We start from the raw sequence: 22,313 nt of genomic DNA, 5'->3' as shown, positions 1-22,313 counted from the left end.
AGTCCCAATTGTAGAACGCATTCAAAATGAAGGACTTGGGGAACCTTCATTATTACCTCAGGATCGAGGTGATCCATACCCCCGACGACATATTGTTATCTCAGCGACATTATGTGCTGAATATGCTGCACAAGTTCGGCATGACCGACTGTTGACTAACCTTCATTATTTCCTCAGGATCGAGGTGATCCATACCCCCGACGACATATTGTTATCTCAGCGACATTATGTGCTGAATATGCTGCACAAGTTCGGCATGACCGACTGTTGACTAACCTTCATTATTTCCTCAGGATCGAGGTGATCCATACCCCCGACGACATATTGTTATCTCAGCGACATTATGTGCTGAATATGCTGCACAAGTTCGGCATGACCGACTGTTGACTGATCTTGACACCCTTGGACCAGAACCTCAAGCTACGTCTTGACACCCCTAGATTGGAACCTCAAGCTACATCCTGCAATGAGAAACGGTTCTGACATATTGTCAGAAGCCTAATATATCTTACTATCACCCAATTCGACATCAGCTATCCGGTCGGGGTGATAAGTCAGTTAATGTAGAGGCCGCCCGTGGAGCACCTTTAGTGTGCACACCGAATACTCAGGTATATAAGCGGCACTAAGGATCGGGGACTGCTGTACCGACACGATATAACCGAAACGCTAGTCGATTATACGGATGCCGATTGGGCCGGTGATGCGTCGGATCGTTGGTCCACTTCTGGTTACATGTTTTCTCTAGGTAGTGCGACTGTTGCATGGAGCAGAAAAAAGTAGCAGATAGTGGCTTTGTCGAGCACTAAGGCTGAGTATTAGGGCGCTACCGTCGACACTTGTGAAGCCATCTAGCTTTGGCAGCTGTTGTAAGACCTCCGGATCGAAGTATCGACTCCGATCCCGAACTACTACGACAACATGAGTAGCATGTAGCTGGCCAAGAACCATGTGTTCCATGCTCAGACGAAGCACATAAAAGTGCATTATCACTTTGTGCGTGAGCGGGTCCTGAGCGGTGAAGTCAAACTTCGGTATGTTCCAATGAATTAGCAAGTTGTCGACATCTTCACCAAGGTGCTCGGATCGAACAAGTTGCAACACTTCTCGGAGATGCTTGGTATTTAGCATCTCGAGGTGTCGCACTTGAGGGGGAGAACCAATACTGGTACGAGGAGAACTAGAATAGAAACTGGAAAGTCAAGTAAAGGAACTGGAGAAGTGTCTGAAACAGGGGGAGACAAGAAGAAAAAGGAAGCTGAGTCGATTAAAGAAGTCGACACATCCGAAAGAGTCAAAATGAGCAGCGACGGTGGCAGAGTCAACAAGGACAGAGCGGACCGAAAAAAGAGGGCCAAGACCTGAACATGGTCTGATGTTGTGAAGGCCTGTAGATCGAGGACGAGTTAGAGACAACAAACTCAGACAAGAGTGGGAATGAATCAGAGGCAGCCGATTCACTTCAAAGTTTGATTTGTAGGAGTTAGATTAGTTAAAGACCATGCAGACAAGAAGGCAACATAATTGACACCAACACGGAGGAACCGACGGGTTGACAAGTGCCAAAGTCATAACAGTGAAGGAGCTGAGATGGGCTTGCTGAGCAGACAAGAAGACCGAGAAGGTCGAGAGGCGTGGATTTGTACATGTCACTCCTTTTATGGATTTGTATAAAAGTACTTTTTCTTGGAGTTAGTGTTACTTTTATGGATTTGTATGAGCCGATAGGCCATTAGAGGCCTACGATTCTAGTCTAGTAGATAGGCATATTTTTGGGAGTTAGTGTTAGTAGCTGAGTGATGAGCATTGAAGTACTTTTTAGTACTTCTGACTGTCCTTTATGGACTTGTATAAAAGTGCTCACTGAGCACACTTGTATGTACAAATAGAGTATTATTTTGAAATTGAGTTTTACTGTTCTGCTCTCTTTGTCTCTCACCATTGTTCTTTGTGTTTACTATTCATTGTTGCTGTTTGACTGAGCCGGTAGTGTCTGTGTAGCTTCCACATGCTAATCTTCACACATCCCATGCTGACAAAGAAGGGAGTACATCTAGTAGAAGAATGAACTGAGATATTATAAGGAAACTTAGCAAAGCCTTTATCAAGTGGAGTGTTTCAAGAAGTCTGCTTTTGTAACTATGAAATCATGTGTAAGTTCCTTTGGCTTATCATTTAAAGTCAGTTGGATTGCAACAACCTTCATGTTAGTCGTAATTGGTTCATAGGCTTTGACTACTTTTTAAAACCTTTCTATATGTTCTTGGGCATCTCCTCGACCAAGGTAGGTCGGAACAATCTTACTACTTTAAGTTTTCTTGCCTTGGTAATTTGTGACTCTTATGTTCAAATGTTGGAAAATCATGTTTTGTTATTGTATTCATCATTCAATGACCTTGAGTAATTGTAGCTAAGCACAAGCACATGGATTCAAGTTTTCTTGAATGGAAAGTGACTAGATGCAATTGGTTGTTATCTTTGGTAGGTCATAGGAAACTTCAAAGTGCAAAATCTAATGCATCAACCTCTAGGATGATTGTTTGTTGGGTTAGCATGGATAAGAATAGGGGCAAATGTAAATGCATGCTTAAAGCTTTCAAATGCTTTCGATGTATTTGAAGTCCATGCAAATGGTTGATTCTTTTGCGTAAATTGTATAAAGGGCAAAACCATCTTTGAGAAATTCTTATAAATTTGTGCAAAACTTTGCAAATATCCCAAGAAACATTAGAGATCACGCAGATTGTGCAAATGTTTACTAATCTAGAAGTATTTGCACCTATGTTGATGCATTGAGTTATCTTATGTTGATACTTTGTATCTAAGGAATTCCACTTGGTTGTGATCAAAACTACACTTTTCGAGTTTGGCATAGACACCATATTCTTTTAGTTGTCATAGAACTTGGTGAACATGTATGTGGCATCTCTAAGTGTATTGCATTGAATCCACGCCTTTGTTTATGTCTAAGTTTTCTCTCCTTGCTGAAATTGTATGCCAAATATGTCTAAATCACCATATACCTTATTGGTGGCAACCCACAAGAGTGGTTGTAAAAGCACTCTCGAGCTACTAGCTTCATTAACCCTAACCCTGTGAACCCGCTCTCACACTTCACTAAGGCAACTCTATTTACGAAGTTAACTAATACCTTACAAAGGCTAAAGTGTTAAGTGCACATGTGTCAAAGAAAGAGATTACACATAATAGTGTTGACCACACCTCAATAAAATAGAGAGGTCACACAACACATATAAAAAGAGTGGCAATTGTAACACTTAACCTTATTCACTCAACTCACAATAAGTATATGAGAGTAAAGGAGAGAATGAGAGCTCTAACTTAGGTTAAAGGGAAGAGAAAACTGAAGATTTAAGAAGGGCAAAAAAGTTGCTATTTGTGAATTTTATAGCTCATTTACAAAAAGGTTACCACCTTTCACATTGGGGTAACCATTTAGCCTAAAGATCTAGGGTCAAAGTTAAAGAGCTTGTGGTTGACAATTTTCACATTTACTTTATTTCTTTAGAGGGGATAAGTTAATTTATGCTTATGAATTTTTATCCCATGTGATCAGATTATGTATGTGTTTGTGTGTGTGAGAGTACATAATTAAGGCTTAGTTATATGAAGGAATTATATATTTGTGCATATGTTGTCCAAAATTCATATGTAAGCTTGTAAAATTCACCTCAATGTCGAAAACGAGATCCGAAAATTCCGTTGCCCCCCTGGAGGGCACTAGCACAATGCACTTGTCTCTAGGCTTGATCGATGTGTTGTAAGCATTGAGTGATGTCCCTTTCTAAATATTCTTCCATAGTTTTAGGTGGGTTGTGGAACCTTCTTTTTTTAAAATGGTGGTTGATTGCTTAGTGGTGTGCTTAATGATGACCTCAATTGAGGGATATCTATAAATTTGTCCTCATTTCTTGATGCATCTTCTCTCTCTAACTATTACAATTATGTGGAGAGGATATTGTGGTGTTTGATAGTTCTTCCCATAGATTGACACATGCATGATATTCGTGATATTCACAATAATTGAGAATAAGAAATGGCCCCACAAATATTATAAAACCATTTGTTTTGGAAAATAAATTACACAATAAAACTTAATTAATTCACTAAAAAAAGAACAATCACTCGTTAATAGAAATATGATTGGTCTTCAAAATCACACCAACATAAGAAAAGTTTTAATTAAAGAGATCTAACTTTTAACTTCTAAGTAATACTTCTAAATTTAAGAGTCTATGCACTATCATATTCATCATCCACATCTTCAAGCTCATCAATAACATCCTCATGAACTTCATCATTTTTATCAATAGCTTGGTTTTGCATTCTCAAAAGCCTCTCATCATCATCTTCTTTGTTGATCATATCTAATGTTACTTCAATGAGGCATAATCCCCTTTCCCTTATTCTTCTAATGAGACGATGATTTGTATGTATATAAACCAATTTCTCAACATGAGCATGAGTCAATCTATTTCTTCTTTTTGTATGTATCAATGAAAATGTGCTCCAATTTCTTTCATAAGAAGATGCACATGAACCTTGAGAAAGCACACGAATTGCAAGTCTTTTTAAGTTTGGAGTGCATGCTCCAAATGTTTCCCACCACTTAATTGCATTATGCATCCTAGTTGGATCATTTGCCAAAGGAACTTGAAACGTACTTCTTTCTTGAGTTCTATAAGCATAGAATTCATCCAATAAAACACCACATAGATGTACATCACCATTAGTATAACGCATAATAGTTTCCATCCAACTTGTATTGACCTTGTCATCAATATCTTGAATTTTCTCTCTCCAAATTGGATGCAAAATAAAGCCGGTTGCATACAATGGTGACTGTAGCATTGTCCATCTTTGCATACATATTCCTCTAATTTCATCAACCATTATATGATCTACATCTTCAATGTGGTTTATTTCTTCAATCATACGCTGAATATATTCATAAATTAAACCCATGGTTGCACCTTCTCTATCCGCCAATCTAAGAACTTTTAGGATTGGCTTGCATATCTTTACTATTTTCTCTATATTTGCCCAAAAAGAAGCATCAAGTATAATTGAAACTATTTCTTCTCCTTCTTGTGTTTTCGATCCTTTCCATTGACACCATTGTTCACTAACCACCATTCTTCTTAATCCACCTTTGACTCTATCATCCAATAAGTTTGAAAGCATGATAAAACTATAGGCAAACCTAATAGTGGAAGGCTTTAACAATTCTTTCTCACTAAACTTACGAAACATTGCCAAAGCATTTTGTTTTCGTGTTATAAACACGATTATCTTTGTAGCTAATTTCAAAGCCTCATGAACCCAAGCACATTTTCCAATATCCTCGAACAACAAATCAAGGCAGTGACATGTGCATCTAGTAAAAAAAATCATGGGCCACTCTCTCTCTATCATGCTCCCAGCTGCCACACAATTTGTTGCATTGTCCATACAAACTTGCACAACATTTGATGGGCCAATATCAAGAATAACATCCTTTAAAATCTTAAAGATATACTCCCCTGATTTACATTCTCCACTCGTGTCAACTGATTTCAGAAACACAGTGCCATATGCAGAAGTAGCCATGACATTAATTATAGGTCTATTCATGGTATCTGACCAACCATCACTGACAATAGTACATCCAACAGTTTTCCATTTTTTCCTAATTCGCATAATCTCATTTTCAACATGTTTCACCTCTTCATTCAAGTGTCTTCTACGTAATTGATTAGGAGATGGTGGTTTATAAGAAGGCCCAGCAAGTGCTACTGCTTTTATTAGGTCATGAAAATATGCACTTCCCACTTTTACATCCGGTACATCCTCTACAAAAAAAAACCTCCTGATAGCTTCATCTGCATTTTTATCAAGTTGTTTTTGCCACGACACTTTCAAGGGTTCAGCATTGTCTACTTTCATCTTTTTACTTGTTGATGCATTAACAAAAGATGATGAAGGCATTTCGCTGATAGATGTTGACTCCACATTCACATCAACATTTGCATTATTATTTTCAGCATTGCATTTCATTGATGATTCCACCTTCACATCAACATTTGCACAACTAATATCAGATACCATTTTTTGTACTTCAGCTTTTATGACAGCATCAATTTGACGGCATTTGTCAACACCTAAACCTTTCAAGCCCAATAGGTGAGCTCTAATTCGAAAGGGACCACCGACAAATACATGGTGGCAATGTTTACATTGAACGACAGGCATACCCTTATCAGGTTTTCTCACAACAGTCACATGATCCCATTCATAACCCTTTTGCTTCACCATTTTAGTAAATTAACCTCTGTAAGTGTCAATAATCAGCAGAAATTTCACCCTGTTAATAAACTGATTGCCTTCAGCTGATCCTGGAAGAGATTAATTTGATACATAAAAAAAATTCAACATGAGATTCAGGGAAACACCATCTCAATCACCAAACTTTACTAAGAAATATTATACAACTGATCCTGTTGCACGACTCATGGAAAGACTATTAATCTAGTATATCACACATTCAGTAACATTTCTAGTTCATTTACAAAATTACAACAACAACAATGTACAAATACAACAACAATTTCCGAACAAAAGATTGGATACAGAAGAAATAGATGCAATGAGAAGAGAGACTTACTGATTTCAAAGTGGCATGAATTTCAGCCAGACCCTAATTTTCAGGGAACATGATGCAGGAGGATGCGAGGATGTATGTGTCACACAGCTGTTTGCTATTCACTGTTCCCTGTTCCCCGTTGGCTGCTCTCCAAACAAATACTTTTTTATGCATTCGTATGCATTTGTGGGGGAGGCTCCACGAATGCAAATATGTCAATCTATGATTCCTCCCTTATTGAATAGACTAGGGAGGTCGATGTTGCAACACTAGGACTGCCTTACCATCCCCCACATGTCCAAGATCCTCTTCTTTGTGGGGGAACATCCCTAGTTTACATGAGATCAAAGTCACGAAATTAATGCACATATGTAAAAGCAAAGCGGGACCAACGGGGACCTGGACTAGAGAAGATGGCATTCTTGATGGAGGGTAGTGATCTAGAGTATATTCTGCTTGAACTATGTACTTCAGTTTACCCTTTTTGGGAATGTAGGGTGCACATGAATGATTGCCCTTCAGGGATATTAGTTTGAATATCCACTAACTTCTTGAATTTTTCTTGTATATATGCCCATATGTGGTTATAATGCCTATTAATATGATTCTTTTAGTAGTGGAATTGTAAATAAGTGATCGTATAGTATGATATGTATATATTTATGAGTAACTTATTTTTTACTTATAGAATTGTATAATTGTATGTGGGTCAGTGTAAATATGTGTGACATATGTGTGTGTGTGTGTGTGATGTATGTGAAGGGGGGGAAAGATAAGTGTAAAGGGTGTGAAAAAAGTAAGTGAATAGGAGAAATGTATCAAACCTGGGAGTCCATCCGAGCAATGGCTTTCAACCCCCGCATCCCAGAACGTGCCTTCCTAGGCACATAACACTAGGTAAACCGAGCCAACCCACGTTACATACTAGCAGTAGATAATCATATTAAGGCTTGGGGGGCTGAGCCTAGGTTCAGTCTTCAGAAGTTTCAAGCTCAGAGTCAGTGAATAGCTACATCAGGAGAACAAAAAGGATCTTTTACTTTCTGTTAAAAGCAATTACCTAAAGGCTTTTATCCATGGGGTAATTGATTTACTCGAAAGTTTCTAGCCTTCTGTCAACTCAAGGCACGTTATTGTGCTACTTGAGCGGGACCTGATCTAGTCAAAGCACAAAGCAGTCAAATTACCTTTGAAGATTCAATTACTTCTCTCGATGGTCCAGCTCAACACACACGATCAACTACTTAGCAAATAGTTGATCCTACACCTTAAATTGCACCGACAACAGTCGGCATCCTCACCATTCCAAAAGAAATCATCAGTGATGATACAATGAGCTTGGTCTTAAACCCGATCCAAGAAAGAAAGAAAGAAAGAAAGATATATTAACGTCTTCTAAGAGACCATGTCATCCATCCGAATGGTATTCACTAGGCATTTTCTACATAGATGTCAATGAGACTTCAACCTCAAAAGAAGCTATAACTACTATACTGATTACGGTAATTGATAACAAGCAATGGAGTCAGAGATGGACTCCATTCAAAAAACAAAACTCAGGACTTTGTTCTACTGCTGAAGAATTGACCCAACACTTCCATGCAGATGAGTCTTCCGAGTCAAGCAAACATCTTATTTGATTAGCCCCAAGTATAAGGTCAGATTAGTTGTAAAGGGTTTTCAATAAGAATATGGTGTCTATTTCAACAAGATTTTTTCACTAACGAAATGACAACCCTTCAATTCTTACTCGGACTAGTAGTTGCCAAGGACTTACAGTTTCTTCAATGAGCTATTAAAACAACTTTTCTCCATGATGATCTAGATAAGAAAATCTATATGGAGCAATCGAAAGGTTTCATATCACCAGAACAAAAACATCTAGCCTGCGATTCAGGAAGAGTCTATTGGGCCTGAAGTAGGAGTCCTGATAGTGTTATAAAATTTTTGACAATTTAATGCAATCAACCAAATTTTTCTCAAAGCAATGAGGACCACTGCCTATATTCAAAAGACACATACAACAGATTAATCGTCTATCTCATCTTCTATAGGACGGACTTCGCATATGGAAAGGAGTTCCTCACCAACTTTGTAGGACAAGGAACCAAATTGAAACTTGTAAATAAATTGTTCTCACTCAAGCAAAACATGGAGGAGACCATACATGATTACATTAGGCGCATAAAAAGATTAATCAACGTGAACTGGGGGACAAAAGTAGAAATGAAAAATTTAATGAGTCGGTTCATTAATGGGCTTTCCAGCCCCATGTTACAAAACTTTTGACAGAAGGATTGTGTAGGTCCTTAGAAGCTTGCAAGATAGCAATGACATTTCAGGATTCCATGAAAAGACTCCAAATGCTACATTAACCACAAATATAAAGGAGCCCTTCTCTTTCAAAGAGTTACTTCTTCATGAGCTTACATTGGATTAGTGTTGCTCAATTGTGACTTCTTGCTACTTGCCACAAAATTGAGTGTACCCCATTCTTTTTCTTTAGATAGTTTGCTTTCTTGTAACCTACTTAAGAGATTGATTTATTGTAATGAGTTCTAATGTGCACTTGGCTCTTTCAAACATCACTTAAGGTGTGGCTTGTGTTGCAATTCATAATAGCCACCCATTGCCACACGTTGTATGATTGTGAATAGACTAGTCACACCCTTAACAAGGCTCTTTTCATGGATGATGATGAAGTTTGGTTTTGGAATGCAATACAAAGCACAATCTGCCACAACCTCAATCATTTTGAAACCGACTTTCTTTTATGAATACAATTTGTCATGTGCCACTCTTGCACACACCTCATTGAGTGTTGTGATTACAACTTTTTGGCCAAAACTACCACCAGCATTCACCACATGGAACCCGTCCACCATGCCTAAGTGGCTAGGCTCAACTATCACAATGTGAGGCTCAACCAAACCATCAATTTCCCTTAAAGAACACTTTGGGTTGAGACCGCACTAACTTTTCCCATATCGTGCTTATTATAGAGATGATTGAAAATATGAGGCCCATTAGGACTATGAGTGGATCAACTACCAGGATTGACGCAATTTGTGGATTCGTCATTTGAGTAGTTGTTGATTTTGTGAAGTCATCATTTAGCAGTCAATTTTGTGGAGTTCATTTAGTAGTCAGTAGTAGGCCCCATTAAGCTAGTTGCCTGCAACATAATGCGAGGATAATCAAGAAGAACAATTGGGCTCTCATGAAATCATAAATTTTCCATTAATACACTAACACACCCATTCAAATCAACCAACGTACCCAATCCCCTATGCGGTTTCCAAGTTGAAAACACAAAAACTCACAAATCACAAAAACTCACAAAATAACACAAATTGATTATATCGACTCAATACAAGAAACAAGAAGATGGAAAGTTAGTTATAAATTCCCACAATTACACCAAACTTAGATCAAGGGTGGATTATCTCAAGTCAATTAAATTAATATTGAATCAAGAAAGAAAGTAGAATAGAAGGCGGTTATAGAACCCACAATTACAATAAGCTTGAATTTAGGGGGATTAACAAGAACAAATTTGACGCAATTGGAGACTAAGGGGCATGTACACCTAGTCGATCCTTTTCCACCTCCAATCCTATCACGTTGAAGACAATCACTTTCTATCACTGAAAATAAATACGCCACCCTAAACCCACATTACAAAAAAGAGGCTAAAGAAGAAAACACAAGGGAAAAAACCTTCTTTCTCACAAAACCCCAAATTACCCAAGAGCTTAAAGAAGAAGAGAAGAGAACTCTAAAATTTTAGTCTAGGCCTCCTCTAATAGTGGCTTAGATGTTTTTCCGCTTTTCCCAACTCAGTGTTTTCTATTCTTATCTTGCATTGGGGTGTACTAGTCACGTTTAAACCTATGGCTTTCCAAAAGTGACTTTTGGCATTTTTGGTTCCAAGGCAACATGAACTTGCAACCCTTTATTTGATAGCCATTTTTACTTAACAAATTAAACTAGTGTTTGAAATTGTACATGTTTGCCCTGGCTTCCTTATGAACACATTTCATTGTAGCCTTCATTAATACATGCAGATCCTATGGTGACTTTCTCCTTGATCCTTGGTTACTTTCTCCTCGTGACCCAACCATGTCACGACAACGATGACTCTTCACAAATAGGTATCAAGCTTTGTTCGTGAGGCAAAAAAAAAAGCTAATCTTGTTTCCTCTACAAAGCCAAAATTAAGTTGGGAAATGATCTATAGTTGCCCACTGCAACCTGCACAAATGGATAATCTAATAGCCAATAAGATCGTGGAAAAACGATGAAAGAGCAACATCAATTATTTGATAAATTAAGGATGAACTACAGATCCAGGAAGCTCAATTGTATAAGTGTTGAGAGGAAAGCACAACTCTACAAACATGCATTTTGGCATGGCTCAATGATCCTGCCAAGAAATCTCCACAAGGCAAAAAATAGGCTCGTCTTCTTTCCTCCACAAACCTACACCAATGGATCATCTAATAACCAAGTAGATCGTGGAAAAACAGCAAAAGAGCTACATCAATTGTGTGATCAATTAAGGACGAACTAGAAATTAAGGAAGCCCAATTGTACAATGCCAAGTAATCTCGCAAGAGCCATGAAGATTGGAACTCCCACCAATCCTAGGGAAATACAAGATGCTCAATTATCATGATGGTTGTCAAAGTACACAAATGTTGCTGATGCAAGAAATATTCGTGTTCCATAGACAAATTCCCCAACCATAAGTGAATCTTAATCAACTATATTCAACAATCTCAAGAGTAGAAGCAAAAACTCAATTGCTTTGGTAAAACATGGACCTTGGATGGCATATGTAAAGGAACATTGGATGGAGGGTTATAATGCAATGGAGTTCTTCTACACGTCTCTAGAAATAAAGATATTCTATGGGTTTTTTGCACCCAAGGAAGTGTTTGTTTGTTATTTGGTGCTATAATGAACAAACAAGCTCTCCAACATGGTCATTACAACTAGTTATTATTTTTATCTTTTGTTAGTTATCTTGTGATTTTATCACTTAAGGGTTGTATAATATACAATACCTTTGAGAATAAAATGAGTGAGAAGGAAACAATATCTCCAAGATTGCCCACTAATGGATTTAATGATGTTCCCATGGTATTCTGTCCCTTGTCGGACATGACATAGAAAATCTGGTCTTGGTTGAGCAATGATAGACTCACCTCTTACATTGGATTCAGCAAACCCGATGGTGATTGTCACCACATAGTGACATGAAATACATAGTTGGTGAGGATTGATATAGTCTAGCATATAGTTTATTTTAGAATCAGAATATTCTAGCCGTTAGTATATTCTAGAAATATTGTACGATATATTCTATACGGGTATATTTTAGAGATATTTCTCGAGTATATTCTAGAGATATTCACTCTCGAAACATGTATAAATACTTGTAACCTCCTTGGTCCCTTTCAGGGGATTTAACACCAATCATTGACACATCAATCTAGTATATTCTTGATTAATTCTATCTTGTCTCCTTCTTCCTCTTTGTCTTCATGCTCTCCATAGCTTCCTAAGTTCATTGTCTCATCACTCACAGCTTCAAGAGTTCCTAGCCTCGTCACTTTCAATTCCACGTTCGTAGCCTTATGGATCGTAGCCTCGTCATCTGTGCTCCGTCGTAGTCTACGGTTGGTGTGTCCGTGACAATGACTTTGTTAAAACACCATCATGTTGTTACATCATTGGAAGGTGTTTTACAAGTACATTCCAAATATGGTCTATAACTTGAATGTTTTGACACTATATTCAAGTTATGGAAGTTCTTGCACTAATTTTTTTGAAAGGATTGAAACTCTTTCCGAATTATACGATCAAGCCAAGCCAACACTCCAATGTAGGTGGAGACATTGCCTCTAGAAGCTCCCATTGATGGATCTAATACATGTCAACCTCAGGCAAATACAATTGAAGAAAGTGTAAAATGGAATCCTCTAAACTTGGGGGTGCAAGCACAATCGATTATCTAATGGGATCTCCATCTCTTATACCTGAAATAACAATGTTCACAATATCGGGTAGACCTATTGGCTTGGCAGCAGATCATGCACATCTACGCTTCGAGGTAAAGGATGGATGCACAAAGGATGTATATGCTAAGGAGTGTGGGCTGGCTAAGTATCTATTTACTCGTGAGACAATTGATGTGTATAGTTGTAGTGTATACAATGGCATGGTAGATTTGGATCCTTTCGCACCCCTTGAAGAGCTTACCTAAGGATTGTCCAAATCACTGCATAAAGCAGCCACAAATGCCTTCCCTCACACATCAGCCAATCCCCGCAAACTTGGTAGAGTAATACAAAATAGTTGGTATGATGAGGAATGTCGTGATACAAGGAGATGCTTGCAGTGTGATGTAACACGGGGCATTTATACACACAACCAAGCGAGAGCAACCTTCCAACGCCTCATAAGGAGGATGAAGAGATTGTATTTGGCTAAATTTGAAGATCATTTGTATAGCTTGTTTCTAGGACAAGGGAGTAAAAGAGCATGGAAAATCTTTAATGAGAGGCAACCCACCACACAATTAACCTCAGCACAGGTATGGCATGAATATGCAAAGGTTCTATATGATATCCCGGGGCAACCTCCTCTTCCCCACCCGAATGCCTCACACCCACATGAATCAACCTTCTTTACACCACAAAATGTAAGAAATGCCATTGATCGGCTACAATTTGGGAAGGCCCAAGATCATGATGGATTGGTGGGTGAGCACTTTATCTATGCCCGTGACACCTTGGTCCCATTGCTAGCACACATCTTTAATAGAGCCATGTGTGACAATTTCCCTACTAGATTGACTCAGCATACCATTGTGCCAATCCTCAAGAGTGGAGACCCCATGATGCCAAGCAACTATAGGACAATCATAATTGGCCATTTTTTGGCTAAACTATATGGGTCAATTCTAGAATCAGAATTGAGTATATGGGCAAATCAGAATGGCTGTCGTTTAGTTGGACAAGCAGGCTTTCGGAAGGGTTTCACAACTTTGGATCACATATTCACCCTCCGGGCCCTTATTGAGGAGGGCAGAGCCCACAATAAGAGGATTTATTGTTGCTTTGTGGATTTCCGAAAAGCCTTTGACACTGTGCCACGTGCACAGCTTATGCAGCGGCTAGAAGCCCTTGGTGTTCCTACATATATGCAATGGGGAATCTATGCAGTCTATGAATCCGTGTCAAGAAAAGTCCGGTCTTCCAAGGGCTTGTCTGAGGCGGTGGCTAGCACAATTGGAGTGAAGCAAGGATGCCCATTATCCCCCACTCTCTTCGGTCTCTATATAGATGAGGTATCACATTACATAGAGAGATTCGGGGGTTCCGGAGCACACCTAGCAGGTATAGCTATACAAATATTACTATATGTTGATGACATTGTGCTGATTTCTGACTCTCCGGAGGGACTACAAAGACATCTAAATGCCTTAAAACTATTTTGTACGGACAAAGGTTTGTCAATCAACATGGACAAAACTAAAGTGATGGAGTTTAACACCACTCAAGCATGGGTAACAAGATCAGAACCAGAATTCTTCTTGGGAGAGGAAAAGGTGGAATACACACGCTCCTACACATACCTAGGAGTAACATTTACAGGACCTAGGTTCTCCTTACTGGAGGCTGCTTGTGCCCGACTTTCTCGTGGATATGCAGCCCTTGGTGCTCTTGAGAGACAATGTGCACATTTGCTGTTCCAAGTGCCACGGACTAAGTTATGGTTATTTGATACACTAGTCACACCAACTTTTCTCTATGGAGTAGAAACATGGGAACCGAGTCTTAACAAGTCAAATCATTGGAAAGATTTAGAGAGACCTTTAGTGACAATGATTGCTCGCTTGATAAGGAGCAAAGCATCGGTGCCCCACGATATAATCCAGGCAGAGATGGGAGCAGCACCTATAATAACCGAGGCATTGTTCCAATCAATGACATTTATCCAACGTCTTTGGGAGCTCCCTAAACGAAGGTACCCAAGGTTGGCACTTATGTCATCAAGACAACTGGCTGAAAATGGAGACACTCATTGTTGGTATTCTGAAATGCAGCAATGGTTCGAGTCACATGGTTCCCCCGATACACTTCACACCTTCTTACACCAATACGGCGTGCCTCTACAACAACACATCCGTATTGAATCAACAACCTCCCCTAAAGAGATCACCATCCTAGACGTCGTCTTCTTCAAAGGCCCATACTTTAAAGAATTCGGCATCCTTGACACCGCATGCCACCAAAAACCTCTCAATGCCTACATGTACCTCCCGTGGAAATCCTCGCACCCCATAGCACACAAAAAGGGCTTCATCACGGGAGAACTAAAACGGTATGCTATCCGGGAGAGCTCAAAAAATGGCTACGACCGCCTAAGAGCTAGGGGCTACCCATCGAAGTTCCTACTCAAGTGTTTTTCGACCGTCCCCTACTCCATACGAAACCAACTACTCTCTAACCAACCCAACAACAAAAAACCTCCACCCATTGTTTTTAAGCTTCGTTACACCCCATGTATCAAAAAACTCCAAATCGGAGCGCTCGTGAGAAACAAACTTAAACCCCTTCTAGGACAACCACAATACAGTTCCCTTACACCCCCTCTCACGTGTTGGCTAAATGGTAAAAAACTAAGAAACCACCTAGTACACGCATCCTTTCCCCCCACCTAATGTTTTATGTACTCTCACCCCTCTTAACCCCCACCTAAAGTCTTGTGTACACTCTTTTACCTCCCCTTTGTACACACTTTTGTATGTCCCACATACAAAGGACTCTCCTCCCTCTCCCTATAAAAAGAGCAACCTAGTAGGCTTAGTTTTCATCATTTGTACATCGGGCACTGAAGAGCCTCCATCGAGGCGAAATGCATTCGCCGATCGTTGCCTTATGATAGTAAAACTTTCTTTCCTTCTATGTGTTGCTCTTATCTAATTTTTTGTCTTAAGTTCTTAAGTACTTATTTAATAAATTTTTATTAAGTACTTGTTTAATCACTTTTTTATCAAATTTTTTTGTCTTAAGTTTTTAAGTATTTATTTAATCATTTACTATTAAGTACTTGTTTAATAATCATTTTTATTACGTACTTGTTTAACCCCTTTTTTTTTAAGTACTTGTTCAATCATTTTTAGGTTTAACTTTTTGTTTAAACATTTGTTTAAGTATTCTCCTCTCTTAATCATAATCATTCTCTTCTCAACCATGACCCCTTTTCTTTAACCATAATCCCTCCCTTCTCTTTTAATCATAACCTTGCGTTAAGTGTTTGCCCAAGTGTTTTCTTATCTAAATATTTGTTTAAACATTCGTTTAAGTACTTTGTTTAGCAACCCCTTCCCCCTTAATCATAATCCCTTCTTAACCATAATCATTTTTTAATCTCAATCTCTCTTTTCTATTTTTATTTTTATTTTTTTATAATAATCTTTCTTTTAAGTGTTTGCTTAAGCGTGTGTTTAAACAACTCCCGTTCATCTAAGTGTGTGGTCCCATTTTAATAATACTCTATATTGGTGTTTTAATAGTACTTTATTGGTGTCTAATAACTTAAGTTATCCCAATGATCTTTAATATGTTCTAAAAGCTTTGATTAGGTTTAAATACTTTTGATAACTTCAATAAGCTACACTCCCCTAATCCCCACCCACGCCCTCACTTTTCTATTCTTCTAAAACTATATCACTACTTATGTTTAGACATACAAATAAGATCTAAACTTGAGTCCACCCCAAACAACCCCCGATGAAGTGCCGCACACTTTAAGCAATCTTAAAAAAGATTTAGAGAGACCTTTAGTGTCAATGATTGCTCGCCTGATAAGGAGCAAAGCATCGGTGCCCCACGATATAATCCAGGCAGAGATGGGAGCAGCACCTATAATAACCGAGGCATTGTTCCAATCAATGACATTTATCCAACGTCTTTGGGAGCTCCCTAAACGAAGGTACCCAAGGTTGGCACTTATGTCATCAAGACAACTGGCTGAAAATGGAGACACTCATTGTTGGTATTCTGAAATGCAGCAATGGTTCGAGTCACATGGCATGAGTATAAATGCACTACCCCCGTTCCACTATAGCTTGGACTGTCCCCATCTAAATATGACCAAAGTGGAAAAGAACAAAGTGATCCAAACTGATATTATTAACTTGGAAAACAAGATAACATGGATCAGCCCCAAAATACCACTTGGTACAAAGATGGCCCACTATACGACAAACTTCTTACATATATCGGAGGATGAATTCGTTATCAGGCCACCTGATATGGACATACATCTATCCTATGCGCTGCATAGTGTGATAGGGCAGCTGCGAACTTCATCACATCAACTACAGATTGAGGTAGGCATATATACACGACTACCTCTAGAAGAGAGAATTTGCCAATTGTGTCATCAAGGAGTGGAATCTAAGGAACACTATGTTTGTCATTGTAGTGTCTTTTATGAAATCAGAAGGAGATACCATTGCCTCTTTAAACAAGGCTTTGGTCCACTACGCAAGGTAATGGAATATGAGGACCAATAATGCCTAGGACTTTTCTTGCTAGAGCTCAAGAGACATCGGGAAAAGTTGTTGAAGAATACAACCACACAAGCTCATCCACAAAGAACGATCACAACTTTCTTTAGCTCCATCACTCCTACTAATGCTACAAGCCAATCACAGGATACACAAATGGGCCCCAGACCAGGACATAACAAAGGAGTTACAATTGATCGGGCAATAGCAATTTGCTGTGCACGTAGGCCCCGGCCCCATGGACCACGACCTCGCACCCTTGTCATCGACAGATAAAAGCCATTATCTCCCGCCATTGTAGGTGCTTCCCTCACTTTGGAGACATTTCCATTCTGGATCGACCTATGCTAGAGATCTTTCAAAGACAAAAGCTACAATATACCTAACTTGAGAATCTCACATGTGCCAAAAACTAGATTCCCTCATTTCTTCTCTTTTCATCTTATTTACTTTTATATTTACTGTGTAATATTTATTTTATTTTGATTTGTTCTCAAAGACGAGAAAACACTCAAGATGTAATCTCTTATTTGGTCTTATAGGCCATTTTGGCCTCTTAAAAGACGTTAATATATCTTTCTTTCTTTCTTTCTTTTGGAAAGCTTGATGCAAAAGCCGGAAAGGTTTACCAATAGTTGCCTAAAAGGAAATCCCCTCTTTCATCAAAGAGCCTGGTACACCCTCTCCCATGGTAACTTCCAGACTCTCATTCAAACATTTATAAACTTAGCAAGTGTGTGGTGCTAAATAGACCATACATGACTAGGTCATAGTACTCCAACACTTGCCCATAAAGTGCTTTTTGTTTCTCAAGTTAGCTTCAAACTAATTCGTCAACTCCTTAGACTACAACTAAAATGTTTCAATAGTTCTTTTGCTAGTGAAACATGCTCTCATGCCAAAAGGAATTGCACCAAAGATGTCAAATGGCCAAAGGTTACCTCTTGGGAGAAAGAACAAGATGTTTCCATATGAATTCATGAGGAGCATAAGGAGATTGTCGTGCATATGCAATATTAGAGCATAAGAGAGCTTTGCCTCAAAAGATAATGCAAAAGAGGAAAGACAATGAGAGAGAAGTTTAATATCGAGGATAAAGATCGCATTGGAGTAGTTATTGTGAGCGCTCCATAAAAAATCATATATTGGGGTCAAAGTATTTCAAAGTTTAGTAACAGCTGTAAACCAAATCTTCCCATATGTACCATAGCCCAAACAATCTACATATGGTCCACGTGATGACATCCTAAGCATTAGCCATGCTTACCAATAACAACACAATACCTAATCTCAACCATGTCCGGGGACTGGGTGTTAGAATGTGCAAATAACCCAAAAGGTTCAAGGGAAGGGTTTAGAATTGACCTAGATGAAAAGACGAGATATCCTCATTGTGATGTTATCAGTGCAATCACAGATCAATATTGAACAAGACTTCAAGGAAAGACAAAAAGTAATTAGGAGATATGGGATCATCTAAAGGCAATCAATATCCTACACAATATACTCTGAAAGCTCAGTATAGAAAACAAAATTGTGGGAAACTTAAGACCTGGAGCATTTGGGATTTGAAAGAGCCACATGAAAGAGCTAATAGCCACAGATCGTTCAAAAGTCAATATTGAACCAGGTTTCAATAAATACATTCAACTTAATTACAATTATGTAAATTAATGATGAAAAACGACTTTGTCAGATATATATTTGTGACTATTTACAAAGATAATTGTTCTTCAAAAAATAACAATATATCAAGACTATGCATGTCCTTGATCATTAATAGGGTTGCCATTTATGCAACACATGGATAACTTATATTTTCATGCAAATTTCTTTCAATTTCTCATAGTTCTTATCATAATTCAATACCTTTTATGAAAGAGAGATCCACCATGGAGGCCCATGTAACTATAGCAACTTCCTTATCATGTTTATCAACGTATTTTGAGTGCATATTGAAAGTGTTTCTGGTTTGAGACATCCATCCACAACCTTTCTTCACTTCCAGTTGTCAGGCAAATGGTAGGTCACTATATTTCGACGGGTTAAACTTCATGATTGGTTGCAAGCTTGCTTGGCCTGAGTAATTGAACAACATACAAAGGTGTATTTTTCTGGTGGTGAACTCTTTCTTGTGGTGCTTTCAAATCCGAAGCTCCAAGACTCTAGTTGCACATTAAGTCTCACACATTTTTTTCTCCATCCTCAGCGTTCAGAGTTTCTTGTGCAGGTTTTTTATTGTCTTTAAGTGATGCCACATTTCCCGAGGAAGAATGGTGGAACAAATACGATTTTAGAAAGCGAAGAACATCCATTTCTAGTATAAATTCATCAGGTATTCGTGGAAAAACATGACCATAAAAAAATTGGCAGGTGAAGTTTGACATTCCCACGAAATGTGAGTGAAAGAGCCCATGGCTAGAAATGATAAGGGGAAAACAAGTTACTGGTTCAGCATTAGCAACCATTAAGGGAAGAAAAAGCTTGAAAGAAGATAGCTATAGATGCATTATAATTACTAGAGTTCATTCCAAAATACAGCATAACAGACATGCTGACAAGCACACACCAGTAGCTTTAAATACATGAAGAAATTAAACTGGCCAGATATTGGAAGACACATCGTAATTCACATGTTTAATATATGTTATGTTGTTCATGAGCAAAAACAACATTGTCGATGAAAATTTGATTCTATAGATCTCACAATCACATAAAAAATCTCTCTAAAAACCTATGTAGCTTAGAGATTCAAGATATTCACATGGCCATGGTCAATGTCTTCAGAACAAGACCATACTCTTTCTCTTTTTATCATAAAGTACGCCCTTTAACATATTCTGCTAGACCTACATACCAGATGTCATTGGATTGGTCTCGATTACTTTTTTCCTGTTTGGGAATAACCCATGATCAAAGCATTATGCAATATGGTATTTTTCCTGTATCTTAAGATCCTCAAACACTTGCAAATTTCAGTTGAGGCCATGCCACATTGTGTATATATGTCACTCAATGTATCCCCTGACAACACGCCGTCATATTTTAACCCACCTCTATCTACTATGTGGTGAGAAGTGCATCTCAGCACCCTTTCATTATAGATCCTGAACCATAAACCCTAGGAGAGTTGAGGAATCATACCTGATTAGGCTTGTTTGATGAGGAATTTGGCAATACCCGGGCAGGCATGTTTTGGCTATACTGCTTACAGGAGAGCACTTCTCTGTGACATTATCCCACGAATTCTTCAGATAAAAGCAGCAGCAGCCAGAAGAAGAAGAAGAAGAGGGCAGAATCATGGTCATAAAAAATGCATGGCAAAATGTATGTATATGTATTATGAATGCCCTGTAGTAAGTAATAATACTCTGTTTCCCCCCCTAAATTGAACTCTATAGCCTCTCATTGAGTCTAAATCTATGGCTTCACATTGTGTCTAAATATGGCTTCACATTGACTCTAAAATATAGCTTCACATTGAATCTATAAAAACAAAATGGCCCTAGTGCTCACATTAAGCTCCAGGGAACACGTTTAGTGAGTGTCATTCCTAATGGCAACGTTTGTGCTTTAGCCGACTAGTTGCAGGGAAGCATATCGGATCTTTCTGTGGATCAAGCAAACAACAAGCATAGCAAGAGAGAGAGATGGTCAAGTGCATTGTGTTACTCAGAAAATGAACAAGGAGATGACAGTTACACAGAGAGACAGTTTTAGCTCAAGTTACAATTTTTCATTGCCCGCTGAACTTATTTGTTACAAGGTTTAGTTACACTTTTATACTTAGGTTAACTGAACCCTAAGTGTGTTCACACTAAGAGTACAATGTGGGTAGAGTGGGACTTTTATCCCAACAAACTCCCTCGTAAAAGGACTACTCTAGTTTCATACAATGAGATGGGGTTATCTCCCTCGTAAGCTTAAATTACATTTTGAATTTAATCTATAGTTGCATGTACAAGCCAGGTCCGATGGTAGCTCAATCGGCAATGGTGGAGTCAACTAGTAGCCAATTGACTAGTTGTCGGGTCAACTATTATCCGAATCGACTAGGTTGTCGAATCGGCTCTCGGCCCTTTGGTCCTCCATCTGCTGGTCCTCGTGCTGGTCCTCGTGCCTTCTCACCATCGACTTCTTCCATCTGCTGGTCCTCGTGCCTTCTTCTGAATCAGCGATCAACTTCTGGCTCATTGGCCTATTGTTGGATGTTAGGAAATAGGTCCCTCTAGATGGGAAGTAAGCACAAGCCGGATTGGAGCGTGGAGAGCTAGCCTTGGATAAGAAGGAGTCAGAACTAGATGGATAAGCGCGAGCCGGATCAGATAGATCTGAAGTAGAAGGAAACTAGATCCGGAGCCATATCGGATCCGGAGATGCATCCGGTAGGATCCGGATGAAGCATCCGAAGATGGCCATATTTGTAAATAGGTTTTGTCCCGCCTGTTTAGGCTACATTTGTAAATAGCCGATAGTATGTATTAGTATAAATACATCTAGGGACCTAACGAGCCGGCTGGTGTGAACGTAGGAAGAAGATACCCTCTAAGGAATAGAAGGATCCCCCGAAGATTTTCGAAGAGGGAATATGTCTTGTTAACTGACGAGGGGGAGCCGGAAAGCTTCGAGGAAACAAGGAGGGACACCCACAACAGAGAGTGGCTAAGTGCCATGTAGGACGAAATGGATTCCTTCCATGAGAACCACACATACGAGTTGACAGAGTTGCCACAAATCGGGAACGACAACCGGATAGCCGGCAATCAAGAGGAGGAACATACAACGTATCCAGTGTTGTCGGATACAAGGGTTTAGAATACCATGCGTTTAAAAAATAAAAATAAAAATAAAAAAGTAAAGAAGAGAAAAATGAAGGCCATTCAAAAATGAACGGACACCTCGAAACGGTGTGACGTCAGCCATTTAAAGCACACCACACGTCACACGACCACTATTAAAGCACACGACGTGCATGCGCGGGAATCAAGAAAAGATGGCAAAGATGGGAGCACAAAAGCTCTGCATAACATAGTCTCTCTCATTTTGCAAACATAGAGCACTTAGCACATAGAGGTGGATACA

At 39.0% G+C, this 22,313-nt stretch overlaps 1 protein-coding gene and 1 pseudogene across 2 annotated transcripts; one reads left to right on the top strand and one right to left on the bottom strand.

Annotated features, from left to right (window-relative positions):
- Positions 1–4,179: 4,179 nt before the first annotated feature.
- LOC147863267 (uncharacterized) lies at positions 4,180–20,585 on the bottom strand. 2 transcript variants are annotated; one of them, XM_087320897.1, is made up of 2 exons: positions 20,376–20,585; positions 4,180–6,395 (listed from the first exon to the last, which is right to left on the bottom strand). In XM_087320897.1, exon 2 carries the CDS (start codon positions 6,313–6,315, stop codon positions 4,255–4,257), a length of 2,061 nt encoding a protein of 686 aa, XP_087177023.1. In that variant the 5' UTR covers positions 6,316–6,395; positions 20,376–20,585; the 3' UTR covers positions 4,180–4,254. The 2 variants fall into 2 exon arrangements, with proteins under 2 accessions (XP_087177023.1, XP_087177025.1); XM_087320899.1 differs by having other exon boundaries at positions 4,180–6,364.
- LOC147863268 (uncharacterized) lies at positions 16,500–19,586 on the top strand (annotated as a pseudogene).
- Positions 20,586–22,313: the final 1,728 nt, after the last annotated feature.

Source organism: Azolla caroliniana, unplaced genomic scaffold, assembly GCF_043228905.1.
Source record: "Azolla caroliniana isolate FFs.n. ecotype wild unplaced genomic scaffold, voAzoCaro1.0.p SCAF_6, whole genome shotgun sequence".
Classification (NCBI taxonomy): Eukaryota; Viridiplantae; Streptophyta; class Polypodiopsida; order Salviniales; family Salviniaceae; genus Azolla; species Azolla caroliniana.
Note: the sequence above shows the minus strand (reverse complement) of the source record. Positions and strands in the feature narration are given on the sequence as shown.